We start from the raw sequence: 15,763 nt of genomic DNA, 5'->3' as shown, positions 1-15,763 counted from the left end.
TAGAACATTTGCATCAATTCAGAAGAAGAAATAAAAAGACAACAGAAAAAGAAATAAAATGAAAACAGAAAAAAAAAAGGATTATACATACCATACCCCTTACCCCTCGTTTCATTGATCACTAGCATTTCAAACCAAATTTATTTTGACATTTGTTCCCCTATTATTTATTTTTATTCCATATGTTCTACTCATCTGTTGACAAGGTAGATACAAGGAGCATCAGACACAAGGTTTTCATAATCACACAGTCACACTGTGAAAGCTATATCATTTTTCAATCATCCTCAAGAAACATGGCTACTGGAACACAGCTCTACATTTTCAGGCGGTTCCCTCCAGCCTCTCCATTACATCTTGAATAACAAGGTGATATCTACTTAATGCATAAGAATAACCTCCAGGATAACCTCTCAACTCTGTCTGGAATCTCTCAGCCATTGACACTTTGTCTCATTTCACTCTTCCCCCTTTTTGGTCGAGAAGGTTTTTTCAATCCCTTGATGCTGAGTTTCAGCTCATTCTAGGGTTTTTCTCAATCCCTTGATGCTGAGTCTCAGCTCATTCTAGGATTTCTGTCCCACGTTGCCAGGAAGGTCCACACCCCTGGAAGTCATGTCCCACATAGACAGGGGGAGGGTGGTGAGTTTGCTTGTTGTGTTGGCTGGAGAGAGAGGCCACATCTGAGCAACAAAAGAGACACTCTTGGGGGTGACTCTTAGGCCTAAATTTTAAGTAGACTTGACCTATCCTTTGTGGGGTTAAGTTTCATATGAACAAACCCCAAGACTGGGGGCTCAGCCTATAGCTTTGGTTGTCCACACTGCTTGTGAGAATATCAAGAATTTAACTTGGGGAAGTTGAATTTCTTCCCGTTCTCACCATTCCCCGAAGGGGACTTTGCAAATATTTTTCCACTCACTGATCGAATCACTCTGGGATTCATCAGGGCATCACTCTGGACAAACCAACAAAATCTCATGTCCTACCTGAGATTCCAAGTACTTATGGTGTTCAGTCAAGCTATCTACGTAACTTATATTAGGAAATGCATTAGTCAAAGTATAAATTTTGTACCAAATAAACATTTTTTGCTTTAGTCTCACACATAAGGTGAGATTTTAAAATATTAATTACCATCTATTTTCAGCATCCTGAAGTAATGACATTCCTTTATTCTTCCTCATGCACAAACATTTTTAAAATTTGTACATTTAGTCACTATTATTATACACCCTAGGCATTCCTAGATTATACCATCTCAATCTTTGACGTCTATCTTTCTTTCTGATTTCATTTATGCCCCCAGCCCTCCTCCCTCTATCATTCTCACATGCAGCTTCATTCAGTTAAACTACCACTTTTGTGGTAATTTTTTACAACAGACATAGGAAACCGATATAGCTGGGGACAGAGCTGATTAAGAACCAACATATAGACTCAGAAACCCTACTTTCTCCAAACTCCAAGGACTTGCTACTGGGTGGAGTTCATCATGATAGGTGGCTTCCCCCCCTGAGGTTGAGACCTCTCCTGGAAGACTTTTCAGGTGTCCTCCTTGTAGAGCTTTTCATCTTCCTCAACCCTGCCTTCAGTTCCCCTGACATGTCCAGGCATATCTAAATTTAGCAGTAAACAGCTTGAACAGCCCTCAGTGGGTCCTCAAGCCCTCTGCAAATACATTCATCAGTCTTTTCTTATCAGTTTCGAACATAACCAGGCACACATTCAGCTCTTGCAACCTATTTACTGAACTTTGAATAACATCAGTAGAAACTCATCATGTGCCTAAAACTACAATCACCCCAGCTTTCATAATTGACTTTTTTGTAAAAGTCAATTATATTGAGTGACTTTTTCCCTGCCACCAACAAGTCTCTCAATTCTTCAAGTCCAGAAACTGTATCTCCATTTGCTAACATACACTTGGCAGCTAGTATGTTCTCATCAGTATTCCATTCTTGCAATTCCATGATGATAGGATTTTGGAAACAATGAACTGGCTGGTGGAGAATAATAAGACTTAGTAGACATAGATTCATTATTGAGTGTAAATTACCATGCAAAATCTTAGAAGACTCAGAGAAGCAAATAGAGACTCTACTCTCCATTCCCAAGACATTCAGAATCTTTTTTTTTCACATGGGCAGGCACCTGGAATTGAACCTGGGTCTCCAGTATGGCAGGTGAGAGCTCTGCCTGCTGAGCCACCCTGGCCCACCCCACATTCAGAATATTGAATGTATAATCGCAGAAGTCAGACTATCCTGATCTTGAATCTCAGTTTTATCACCTATCAGCTGTGTGACCTTCTGCAATTCATTTAGCTTCTCTAAGCCTCAGTTTCCTCCTGTGCAAAATGGAGTTGTCTATTAGTTGCAGGATTGTTGTAAGTACTGAATGATGTTTAGTGTAATGGTATGTTGGCAACATTAAAAAATGATATTCACTCATTTTACGACTTCTCCCCAAATACTCCTTTTTAAACTAGAGAGTCCAATATTGTTAATGTCCTTGGGGACACAACTGGACAAGTATAACTTGAAAGAGGTAGCTGACAGCCCTACAATCAGGGTCTGGATGAGGGTGAAGTGAATGAGAAAGAACCATGCAAGTGCAGGGTTGGAGCCTGTTTTCATTAAAATGTTGGTATTTTGTATATCATAGTTTTGTTTTGTTTTCTTTTAACAATAACTTTTCAGAATAGTGCATTAAAATGTTATTTATCTGGATAAACAAGATTTGGGCACCTTCTTAGATTTCGACCCTGTGTCTAGGGCCTGTCTGACCTAGCCCTAGTCCTGCTCTGCCTACAGCACTTTGTGCCAGTCACACCACCAAGTCTCAAATCCGATCAGCTAAAATCAGGAGGAAAAGACCGGGGGCTTTCCCCAAGAGTTGAAATGTAGGCCCCAGGAAAGGACGGAGAGAGTGGACTACATCTCCCAGAAGGCGGCGCGGCGAGGCGCCTCGCCGATTGGTTGCGCGGACTCCGCCCCCCGCCCCGCCCCCGCCCAGTTGATCCCCGGCGGCGAGTCTAGAAGCTCTCTGCCGGGCAGAGGTTCGCCTCCCGAAAGCAGGCTTCATGGCGGCGCGGCAGTTGTCCCAGATACTGTGGCGAGTCCTGAGGTCCGGCACCCGGAGCTGCAGCTCGGGAGCTCCGGTGACTCAACCCCTTCCCGGGGACACCTCCCGGTCCGCAGCGGAGGTGAGCCCTCCTCCCCTCACCTACACCTTACCGGGGAGGCGGCGGCCCAGGCCAGCAGCCCTTAGCGCCCCTGCCCAGCCCTTAGCGTCCTTGACGGCCGCTTCTGGGAGGGTCTTCTCAGTGCTTAATAAGGGGTGCATTGGAGGTGCAATGATGTTCTCTTGATAGACTGCCCAGCCTCACCCGCTACCCCAGCGGCACGGGCTCTGGAGTGTCGCTTAAGAACCTCCGTGCCCACCCAGCCGTGCAACCCCTTTCCAGGTTTGAGGGTCAACCAGGAATGGAGGATGGGATTAGGAGTTTAGGCCCAGTCAGGTGTATTATTCGTTTCCCCTCAACCCTGCCCCGCACGCACCCTCTTCCTTAAGCCTTCCGTCCTGAGTGGAGCTTGTGTGGGGGGTTTCCAGGGAGAGGGTGTGTGATCAGGTGTCCCAGTTACACCTTACTTCATAGTGTGATGTGGACTAGAAGTGTCACCTCTGTAGTCCCAGGGCTCTGTACCTTGTCCTTTGGTTTTCGTTTTTCTTTCATTGTTTCATTTTCCTTCAGAGAGGTTTCACCCTGATTCTGGAGCATAACAGCAGGACTTGAGCTCTACCAAGTAGAGATTCCTGTATCTCTTTAAAGTTTGGGGTAGACTCCCTCAGTCCTTGACAAGCTGCACTCAGAGTGTTTCATGTCATAACAAGTTTGTTATTCTTTTTCCCATGTGGCCAGGGAGTAATTTGAGGGAGGAGCATCGCTTCATTTGGATAAACCTCTTTTCATGCTCTTTGTACATTCTTTCCCCATCTCCCAGGTCCTGAGATCCGTCAGATCACTGGTTCCCCTCCAACACACACACACACGCACACACACACACACACACACACACACACACACACACACACACACACACACACACACACACACACACACACACTTGCTAAGTGCAGGCGAGAGCTTCAGCCTAACTTGCTTTCCTCAAACTTGAGTCCTTGGGGGTCTTCGGAGAAGCAAGCCCTATTGAATGGAGAAGTTTGTCTTTATCTTTGACCTCACATTCTTTGTGAGAAAATGGGAAAGCAAAGATTGCTGAGAGATCATTATTGCTGAGAGATCATTAAAGAATTCAATAAGAGAAGTTCCACCCCCGCCCCGACACACACACACTCACCTACACCTCCAGTTTACTTTTTGCCTTTCATGAGAGGACGTGTGCTAAGTGATTTCATATAGGGGCTCACTGAGTTGTCACAGTAAACTCTGTCAGTTAAGTATGGTCTGTATATTTTCAGGTGAGGAAAGTGAGGTTCATTGGAATTAAGTAACTTTCCTCAAGTCACAGAGCTATAACATGGGGAGGCAGAAGCTCAAATGCTAATTAATGCCTGTGCTTATACCTCTTCCCTGTGGGAAGAATAGCGAGAGACGCTGCTTCTACCTTTACAGTGTGGGATGAGGTATAACAGGTGAAGGCACTCATCGAGCAGAATCACAGCCCCACCATTTACTAGGTATGTAAAGTTAAGCAAGTGCTTTCACCTCACAATGCTTCAGTGTTCTCATCTGTAAAATGGGAGTATTAGTGCCTATTTCATAGTGTAGTTATAGGGAATAAAAAAGTTAATATACATAAAGTACTTAGAACAAAGCCCAGTGAGTTTAAGTGCTTTGTGATTATCTTTGCCACTGTTGGCACATAACTGTGTCCTATTAGTTCCCTCCCACCTGGACACTTAGTGCAGTCATTTCTTAACTCTTTGATCAGACAGCCCATCTTTGATATTCCCCATTTGGATTATTCTCAGCAGACTGTGAGCTCCTTCAGTTCTGGGTACTCCCCTGCCATTCCAGGCAATGGAGTCAGCACATATTTTTGGCTGTTTGAAATGCAACCAGTGAGGGGACACAGGGAGTAGCAGACAGAGCACTGACAAGGGAACCCAGGTGCCAGGTTTTCACCCTTTTACTGCCTCCAATTTCACCTGTTTTCTGCTGCAATCGCTTCTCGTCTTTTTATATCTATAAACCAGAGGGTTGGATTGGCCTGTCTTTATGTGCTGGGGCAGAGTGCAGAAGTTAATCTTTCAGAGAAATCTCGGAGGGAAGATGAATACGGAGATATCTGATTAGCAGATCCACAGAGCCTGACTATATTCAGAGCAGGGTCGGGGAGGGGGGCATCTGGAACCCCCTGCCCCCGATTCCTTCCCTGTAGGGTCCCTCTCTCCCATGCTCCACAGAGGGCTCTGGTGGTCTGGCTTGGAGAGGCAGAAGAGAAAGCCACTGAATGTTACATGCTTGTGTATTAGGGTGTGCGTGTGGGAGAGAGACATGAGGTATGTAGTGGGAGCCAACTGTTGGGACAGTGGAAAGGGGTCTTGGGCCTTGAGCAACTTTAGCAGGTGGAAAGGGAAGGTGGTAGCATATAGGTATGTGGACAGGTGGGTAGGGGAGAGATAGTGACCCGATGGCCTGATTGGGGTGGCCTGGATGATCTCTGAAGGGATTATTGCAACCTGGGAGCGCTGCATCCCTTTTCCTATCTCTGGCACCATGCTGGTTTTATCAGGGTGATAAGACCTCTAGAGCTGCCCGGAGGTCCTGTGCCTGCTGCCTTTGGGGCAGGGGAGAAAGTGGTTCTGGGGAAGGAAAAGGCACCTAGGAACTCAGAAAGAACCAACACTAAAGAGGGACTTATGCAGGAAGGAAGTGGGTGTGGGAGAGGGAGAACCAAGACCTGACATGGGGAAGTGACATACAGAGGGAAAGGAGACTTTTGGAAGCTCATCTTAACTTCCAGTTTGCACAACTTCTTGGCAGGAGCTACATAGGTATAAAGAGCTCACACATATGGTGGGGATGGAGGTAGCAGGGAGAAGAACCAGCGGCTAGACACTGCTGAGTCCTCTCATTTTATAGGGATTCTAGTATACGTCATCCCAAATAGCAGGTAAATTGAGGCACTGAGTTTGAAATGTACTCTTTTCCTGCTGGCTAACCCTGCTACTCTATCTAGATGCTAAAGCTATTTGGAGGCTGGCCTTTACCATTTAGTTGATGACTAAATACTATGGGATTGTCCTTTGAGGGCAGGTCCTTCCCTTAACTAACTCCTCTGTACCACCCCTTCCCACCCCACTTTACCCCATCCTGGGTCAAGTAGACAAGAGATAACCAATAGCATATGGCAGGCTTCCTAGTGCCTGGTATATAGCTCTAGTACTCATGCTCTTGGGAAAGCTTCGAGTCCCCTTGTCTGGCTCTGGGTGGTGTGACAGCAGGTCATAATGTCTGAACCATAATGTTTCAGAGTAGGAAAACTAGTCATGGCACACCCCACCAGTGTGCCTCCATGAATATTTGTATAGTGAATGAATATATGTATCCTGGAACTATGTTAAGAGAACGGCAGCAATCGTTTATTTGTTAGGAACTGTATTCTCTCATCTTCATCTCCGAAAGAGTCAAGTAGAATTATCTCCACTTTATAGCTGAAGAAACTGAGGCTTAGAGAGTTTAGCTAGTTAGTAACAGAACCAGACTCAGGCTCAGCTACTCCAAAGCCTGTGCTCATAATCTCAACATATACCCCTGGATTAAAATAGCACCTGATACTGGTGATACCAGGCCAGTAGTTCTCAGCTCTGGTGGTGCAGTAGAAAGCTGAAGCACTTAAAAAGAAAATACCAAGGCCTGTGCCCCATCCCAGAATAACTGCCTCAGAATCTTTCTGGTGGGCTTCTGGCATCAGTAACTTCTTAAAACTTCTTTGGGTAATGTTAATATTCAGGCAGGGTCAACAACCATCATATTAGTTGAGCTATTCTGATCGTGAATGATTACCTGGAAATGAATGAATACCCCAGTGTAGCTGGGTTTTGCACACACTCTTTATCTTTAGATTAGGGACTGGCCTGTTTTTTCATTTGACAGTGGTTTGACACTTGTTACCTACATACTGTGCCAAACACCAGAGATGCTGAGTTAGGCAGGAGGGTTTCCCACACAGAAGGAACAGCCAGATCCAGGCTGTGAGCCTGGAAATATGAGTAGCTAAATGTGTTGTACTACTTCTGGCATGGCCCGACCCCTTCTCTTTCCCCTTCCCCCTGCTGAAAACTTCCTGGGTGAAAGAGGTCACTGTCTGAAAACTGAAACTCCTTGTGGTTTCTAAGCTCCTTTGACTGATATTTTTTTTCCTCCAGGAGATATAAGGGAGAGGAGAAAGAAATGGAAGGATGAAAGTAGGACACTTAATGTTGAAGGAGGAGGGGTGGGATAAGGCTTGTTAATACTCAGTGGTAAGTTTGTATACCTGGCAGGGTGAGGTTGGCTGTATGCTGTGTGTGTGTGTGTGTGTGTGTGTGTGTATGTGTGTGTGTGTCTAGAAGGCTAGATCTAGTACTGATGGTACAGAGTCTGAATGAATCTGGATGCAGTCACCTGAGTGGTGTGCCTAATGCTGTTCTCACTTGCGCTTTGGTTTCTGCTGAGTCATATTCCTTGGGCCCCTTCCCAGCTCCAACTTCCAGGATTTACTATGCCTTCTCCCTGACCCCCCAATCTGTTAAATTTGGCATGAAGGGGGCACCTTTTACTCCATAAAAGGAGTTTATGGGGTAAGTAACCTATTATTGAATTATAAATATCTTTTGATGGAGAAGTTTCAGCTCTGCCAAGATCCAGATTCCTAGTTAGTTTATACCCTGGAGTCAGGTTAGCCATTGAAATTTTTTGATTATGGAGCTTCCCTTACCCCTAGCTTCCCTTCTAGTTGGGGATGTTTGAGATTTCATAGTCACGTTGCAGGGAGGGAGAGAGTGACTGTTAGGATTATAGCAGACTGCAGTTCAGAAAAGTAGCTGCTGCTCACTTGCCTTGGGATTGTGAGCAAGCTTTCTCAGTGGAGATGGGAATCTGTTGCTCTTGGGGTTTGTAGAAGGAGGGTAAGTTTTATTGACCTAGGAAAATTATGGAAACAGTTTTTTGGTCTTTCCTCCCTCCCCACCCCTTCAAACCCAACCCCAACCCCAACCAACCACTTTGACTCTTACTGCTTCTGCTAGTGATTCTCAATCTTGGCTGCATATTAGAATCACCGGGGGAGAGTAAGAAACCTCACCACCTGGGCTCCAATCCTAGAGATTCTGATTCACTTGGTCTCCAGTGGAATTTTTCTCTTAAGCACCCCAGATGGTTCTAACATGGCAGCCAACACTGAGGAGCTCATGGAAGTAAATGTTTCTTCCTGCTACTGTGTAGTGTGCAGTTACCCTGGACTTCAGGCAGGCCCTCTGTTCTCTTAGGACACAAGATCATGATAGTCTGAGGTGTTTACCTACCAACTTCCTGCCTACCCCTTTTTGCCGTAGCAGGACTCCTTAACCTATTCCTCTCTTCTTATTTTTAACTGGAAACCAGAATTGGAGAAGTTAAGGGACTTTTCCGGCATATCAGGTCATACTGTCCCCAACCCAGAGCCCTGTCCACAGACCTCATGGATGACCAGCACAGTCATAATTTCTTTGTTCTAAGGATTCTAGAGCAGTGACTGTGCCTTACCTCAATCATCTTCCTGAGGGCTCTCTTGCACCCTTCTTATATAATTAGAGGAAAGATTTTCGACCTTTGGCTCACAAGCCTTAGAGTTGGGTCATGGTTCTGCCAAGGGTGTTCTTGGATCCTCTCTGAAGTTGTAATAATCCCTTTCTGGGTGGGTGTGGGAATTGAGCAAGAGAGTATGTCTTTGGAAACTTAAAAATGCTTTGCAAATGTTACTTCTATGGGACAATTATCTCATCAACATCTGTCAAGACCCAGAGTTCTGCTCTTGGAGAGAGATGGATCAGACTGGATCAGACGTGGGGAAAGGGTGAGGCTAACTCGCCCTAGGACAAGTTTAGACCTTACAAGGAGTCTCCAGTAATCTGCTTAGTTTTAGGCCCTGAACAAAAGGTATATAATCCTTCCATTTGGCACTGAGCACAGTGAAGAATACAGATTCAAATACTGTCTGTGGAATACTCATCTTGACCCCTCCATTCCTCCTTCCCTGGGGCTGGGCTATTGCCTCCTTCCTCCTGTGGGTCTCCTTCGTTGGGTTAGTCTTGTCCCTTCCCATGAGCACCAGCCTTTCCAAATGGGTATAGTGCCCCACCTCTCCTGATGGCTTGACCTTATTGGTTCCTCCTGGCAGGCAGAAGACTGCAAGGAACCCAGACAGCTGGAGATAGTTATGGGGGAGGCAGCTTGTATGACATTCCCCAGCCCCCTGCAGTTGGTGGGTTTGCTTTTAGCTCATTGTGTCCCCATGGTAAAGGTAAGGAATGTGCTGTTATCACCCTCCCCTCTTTTCTGGAAATGTTCCTGCTCCGGTGGTTGCCAGCTGCTGAAGTGGTATATTCTCTCCTAGTGACCCTGTCCACCTAGAGTTGTTGGAAATGTTTGTTTATTCCTAGACAGACTTCCTTTGAAGGAGGGGGTGGGCAATAGGATGGGGGCAGGGAGGAAGATGACACCCTGGGATGGGTTTCATGCCCTGCCCTCTATCTGGCTGCCCAACTAGCAAGCAAGCTCCATGCCCTGCAGAGGTGTAGTACCCTGCCGGGGTGAGTGTTGGGGCCACAGGTGAGGGTGGGGTGGGAGCCTTCTGCTCTGGCCTGTTTCCTAATCTATAAATGAGAAGGATAGTCCCTTCTCCCCCAGTGGGGCCCAAATGTATGGAGATGTTAGTCATGCCGTATAAATGTTGGATGAGAGAGGTATAGCACATTCTGGGGCTCATCTGAGTCCTCCCCAGGTGTGTCCTTCTTGCTCTTTTCCACCAGCCTGCGATCAGATAGCCACACTTTCTTCCCTCCCTGTGTCTTTGCAGGAGCTGTCCAGGCGGAAGCATTTCCTGGGGGAGCCTATGACCCCCTTCTCCACCTTCCTCACTGACAGTTTTGGCCGGAGACATAACTACCTGCGAATCTCCCTCACGGAGAAGTGCAACCTCAGATGTGAGTCACCTCTCTCACCCAGTTCTGGGCTCCTGTAGCTGTCCTTTGAAGTGGCTTCTGAAACCTTCCCACATCCAGGAATTCCTCTCTAGCCTCTTAATCCTTCTTTCTAACTTCCCCACCCACCACCCTTTGCCTCTCAGGCCAAGTAGAGTTCAGGGATGAGAGAGAACTCTTGAAACTGGGTTCTACTAGGACTTAGATTTAAGAACAGAATTGCTCTTATGATTAGGATTAAGATTGGGTCTAGGGTCTCTCACTCTTTCAAGGTTCTTTACTGTTTATTTCCCCTACAGTTCGCAAATATCAGGACATGGTGATGGGGATGGTGGTAGACATGTGAAATCATAGGAGGGCCCATGGCTAAAAGTACCTACTTTGGGGACACCTCAGTCCCCTGATAGAAGTCAGGGCTGTGGCCAGGCTGACATGCAGAATACTCATTTCATAAGCCCACATGAAGGACTCTAGGTAGTATGTCCACTGCTGGAGGGAACTTCCAAAGTTGACTGAATTTTCTTCCTTCTTCCCCTCCCCTTCTCTCTCTACCCCCATCCCATCACTTTCCGTTCCTCTCCCTTCTCGCTCTCTTCCTCTCTACTATAATAAAAAATACATTTACTTCATGACCCAATAAATATGTTCATATGCGTGTATGTGCGTATATAGTGTTTGACCGAATAATACTCTTAGTACATTCTGATTTTTCTGTTCTGTCCTATCTTATCTTGAAGAACCAATTCCAGACTCAAGTCACTAATTTGACTTCATGACCCTCTAAACAGATCTTGACCTAGTCCTTATAAAACCGGCTATAGGAACTGATGGCTTAGGAGATGATGGCACCCCTCACCCACCATGGCTCATTACATTTGCCCCATTCTGCCATCTCACCCTGAACAAGTAGTACCTCAGCTTTCCCACCTATAAAATAGGGCCAGTGATGACCTGACAGAGATAGGATGGATGTGAGAACACTTTTAGTTGCAGAGGAGAGCAGCTTCTACCAGGCCTGTGAATATTTTTCAGCCTCTTTCACATCACATCACAGCACACACAGAGGGAATAGTTGTATACCAAACCGGATGAAATGAGGGAGGGTGAACATTCCAGATGGAATGGGCCCAGGGCCCTTCCATTCCAGGTGTACTTTGCCTAGCCACTACTTGGACTGAAGGAATCAGCATTTTGGCAACCCCCTACCTCAAGCCAGGCTCTACTCTCAACCTAGTTTATCATCTTTATCCTATACCCTCAGCTCCCCAATTGAGTGATATTGAGGCCAGATGGGGAGGGGGGTGTTAGCATTTTATGAATGAGAAAAATAAGATCTGGAGAGAATCTGGTCTAGGGTTTGAAGATATGGTGAGACCTCTTCTCATTGTCCCCATGGGGTTCTGGAGAACCAGGCCTGATGGTGGAATTGGGAAGTGGGGATATCCTGGGCCTGATTTCTGTACTTATTTCCTAACTCCACATCTCCTCCCTGCCCCTTAGGTCAATACTGCATGCCCGAGGAGGGTATCCCACTGACCCCCAAGGCTGACCTGCTGACCACAGAGGAGATCCTGGCCCTTGCACGGCTCTTTGTGAAGGAAGGCATAGACAAGATCCGGCTCACGGGCGGAGAGCCTCTTATCCGGCCTGACGTTGTCAACATCGTGGGTGAGTTATGACAAAAGTTGTCACTGCTTCTCCCAGCTCGTGCCTCATCCAACTGGACCTGACATATTGGGGATGAATCCAGTACTTGCTGATCATTGGGAGCTTGTAAGACATCTTCATGGAGGGTCATCTCGATAACTGAGCTGCCACTCGCAAACCCACTTGGTAGTTTTAGTTGCACCCTTGCCTCTCACCACTTTCACTGTTGCCAGCTTAGCCAGGCACCATCACCTCCCCACTTGGATTCCTGAAATTGCCTGTCTGAACCCCACTTGCCTCCCTAGAGCCCTCTCTCCTTGCAGCAGCTGGAGTGACCCTGTTAAAAATAAAATTCAGAGCAGATCACTCTAATATTGATAACTGCAAATAAGATTCATTTAGACGTTCACCACATACCTTATACACATTAGCTCATTTAATCCTACAATACCTCCCTGACACAGGTACAGGTATTTCCATTTTAATGAGAAAGTGAGACCAAAGTTCAAAGTCACAGATCTAGTACGTGTCAGAGGCTAGTGGTCTCTGAAGGGCTCAGAGGCTCCTCCTCAGCAGGCTCCTGCTAACCTCTGTGACCTCTTGCCTGCCACTCTACCTTACTCTTTCCATCCTAGTTATACTGCAGGGCCTTTGCACTAGCTGCCTGACCTCATATAGGTCACTACTCAGATGTCATCTCCTTAGCAAGGCCTTCTTTGGCCACTCTGTTTAAAGTGCATCCATACATAAATGCCCCAACCCTGTGCATCCTATGAATTGGCAGCAATTTGCTGTATAGCATGCAAAATGAAAATGATTTTTATATTTCTAAGCAGTTGAAAAGAATTCAAAAGAAGAAAAACACATGACATATGATTTTTGTGATACCTGAAAACTACATGAATTTATTTCAGTGTCCACAAATATAGTTTTATTGAAACATGGCCATCCTGTTCATTTATCTATTGTCTGTGGCTGGTTTTCATCAGAGTTGAATAGTTGTGACAAAGACTGTATGCCTCACAAATTTTTCTGGCGTTTTACAGAAAAAGTGTGCCAACCCTTGCTCTCTTCTCTCACCTTACCTTACTTTTCTTCATAGCATGTTTCTTTATAACATAATTTTTAATTTTCTGCCTCCTCCATTAGCTCACATGAGAGCTCTCTGGGAGCTAAGGTGAGTTTTGTTGCCAGCTGTGTGTCTAACTGCTAGAACCATGCCTGATATGCATAGCCAGTGGTTACTGATATTTGCTGAATGAATGGTAACATATCCATGTGCTTGAATCTCAACTGTGCCTCTTACTAGTACTGTACCTTTGGGCAATTTAAAAATCCATTTTAAGGCTCAGAGCTAGTACATCTCCTATAAGATCGAGCTGAGGATGAAATGAGAAAAATCGAAAGTGCTTTATAAGGAGTAAACTGTCAGAACCTTTTGCCAAATGCTGCTCCTAGGCCCCAAGGTCAGAGAGAGACCTTTGCCCATGTAATTATAGATGATGAAATCAGAAGAAAATAGTTTCATGCTCTTGACTGCTCTCCCACCCCCACCCATACCCTAGCTGTCAGCTTTCTGCCTCATTCAGGTATTCAGTAAAAGTCTTCTTGAATGCCTTCTTATGTGCCTGGTACTGTGCTGGTGATACAAAGATGAATGAGCCATAGTCCCCATTTCAGGAACCTATGGCCCTTGGAGGACACAGCCAGGGGAGCAGGATTGACCTGCCTTCTGATAAGATCTGAGCAAGGGGAGCCCAGTGCCCTTCCTGATAGTCCTCTCTTCTGTCCTTCCCTGTGGCCAATTCCCTGCCCCCACTGGTCACTTGAACAGAGATCCTGCTGTTATCCCTGTGCTGGACAAGCCAAGCCAGCCCTGGGGAGCTGACTCCTTCCCCACCTCCCTGCTCCAGTTGGCTCCTTAGAGCTAGAAAGAAGGCTCGGTTCCAGGAAAGTGCTGAACCTTGTGAAATGTATTGGCTGCCAGGTCCAGCCCCCTCATTCTAGCCACTTTCTCTCCCTCCTGCCCTCTGGCATGGGCTTCACTTACATTTCTGTGTCCTATACCAGGACTTGTGAGAGACCACAGGGGATGAGCATCACAGGGGCACAAGATGCCTGGGCCAGAAGCGGCCACAGAGGTCACCAGTTTGTGTGGTGGGAAGAGTGGAAAATCTGTTTTCATTCTGCCACTCCCTGGCCATGTGAACATGTGCAGGTTCCTTCTCTACCCCGAGCTTCAGCTTCCTCATCTGTGGACTAGTCTTTCTGCTCTGATGTTTCATGCTTGTTAATCCTGGTTGACAGCATGGAATGAGTAAATATTCATCACCACACTCATATTGGGTTTGACATGGACACAGTGGCAGAGACATGCTCTGAGGATTTACTTCCTGCTGCCAAGGTTGATGGGGGAAAAAATTTCACCACTCCCACTCCCTCTCAAGTGTGGCCACCATGCCTTGGACTCCTGTGGTGCTGTATCTGCTAACACTGGCACCTGTCAAACTACCTCCTTTGACCTTACCCAGAGGTATTTCTTAGGAGCAAACAGCCGTAAAAAGCAGGGCAAGTGGGTGCTAGTGGGAGAAGAAGGGCTGAGATGAAGGGTGGGAACAGACTCTCCCAGACTGTCCTGGGACACAGGTGTTACCCTCTTCGAGCACTGAGGTGGTGGCTAGGCTCTCAGGATGTTGAACCACAGGCCCCACCTTCCCCAAGCATTGGAGTTTTAATGTTGTTCCTAACCAGTAGGGTACAAGGCCTGCCCCCTCCAAGTGTTATGGTGAATCTCCTCTTTCTACACACGTGGGAGAGCCTGCTCTCTGGTGTGAGATCTCTTTGATTCAAACCTCAGTTTCCATGGTTCTGCCCTTGAAGTCATTCTTCCTTCAATTCATCCCTTCTGTGTCCTTTTCAGTCCAGGATGGCACTGGTTCTGCTCATACAGATTTTACAAAGACCTTGTCAGCTTTCCATGTAGTTCACAGTGATCCAAACCATCAGAGAGAAGGACTTTCCACAGATCCTTCCTGTGTAACTGCATTTCCAATCCTGACTTCCACTGAAATGCCTGATCAGATCCACGTCAATTAAACCGTCACATGGAACTCTATTCTCCAGGGACTTGCTTTCCAGAACCTCCAGAAGTTAGAGGCAGGATGGTATCAAATACTTGTCCAGGTAAGGGATTTGAGGCATCCTTCCCCTGCCCAGTGAAGGGATTGCAGGTTTCATTGGTAGAGCCTGCCTGTTCACTTTGAGTCCCTGCCTAAAGCCCTGTCAGCCTTGAGCCTTATGCCACTTGCAGAGCTCCCCACAGGAATGGTTCAGGCAGCTCAGCTCTCTCTACAATGATTTGTGATCCCCTCTGTCCACCCTTTCCCTCTAGCACTTTTCCATCCCAGCTTGTGTATAAGCAAATTCTTCTGCTCCTTCTTTCAGTTGAGATAGTTTTAAAGCATTGCTGTCCAACAGAACTTTGAGGTGATGGAAATATTTCATATCTGTGTTATTGGATACTAGAGCTACCAGCCACATTTATCTCTTGAGCACTTTACATATAGTGTGACTGAGGAGCTCCGTTTATAACTTTATTGTCTTTTCATTCATTTAAATAGCCACATGTGGTTAACAGCTACAATACTGGACAGTAAGGGTTTGGATGTTTCCAAAAGAAATAAAGGAAGAAGGCAACTAAATACATAAGTTCTGTGATAGTGTTGGAGAAGTTTGTGGAGCTCATGTTTTAGATCCTAACTTCAAGGACAAAGTGTCATTGTTACGTGTGCTTGGCATAGTGTGAGAATTATACAGTCCCACAGACTTTTTCTTTTTTGTTTTGTTTCAGTCTTAAATTAAGTAGAATAAATAAATAAATAGGAAGTAGCTAGATTTAATGGGCTTAAAGTCCAGGAGAGGGCTA

General features: G+C 46.1%; 1 protein-coding gene across 3 annotated transcripts in view; it reads left to right on the top strand.

The window, feature by feature from the left end:
- Window positions 1-3,031: 3,031 nt before the first annotated feature.
- The window catches only part of MOCS1 (molybdenum cofactor synthesis 1), a 38,361-nt gene continuing 25,629 nt past the window's right edge, over window positions 3,032-15,763 (top strand). For all 3 annotated transcript variants that reach the window (XM_077161717.1, XM_077161716.1, XM_077161718.1), the window contains exons 1-3: window positions 3,032-3,208; window positions 10,068-10,194; window positions 11,692-11,859. In XM_077161717.1, coding sequence (XP_077017832.1) covers window positions 3,086-3,208; window positions 10,068-10,194; window positions 11,692-11,859 — 418 coding nt within the window. In that variant the 5' untranslated portion in view covers window positions 3,032-3,085. The remainder of the gene's footprint in view (window positions 3,209-10,067; window positions 10,195-11,691; window positions 11,860-15,763) is intronic.

The sequence above is a fragment of the Tamandua tetradactyla genome, chromosome 5 (assembly GCF_023851605.1).
Source record: "Tamandua tetradactyla isolate mTamTet1 chromosome 5, mTamTet1.pri, whole genome shotgun sequence".
Lineage (NCBI taxonomy): Eukaryota > Metazoa > Chordata > Mammalia > Pilosa > Myrmecophagidae > Tamandua > Tamandua tetradactyla.
Note: the sequence above shows the minus strand (reverse complement) of the source record. Positions and strands in the feature narration are given on the sequence as shown.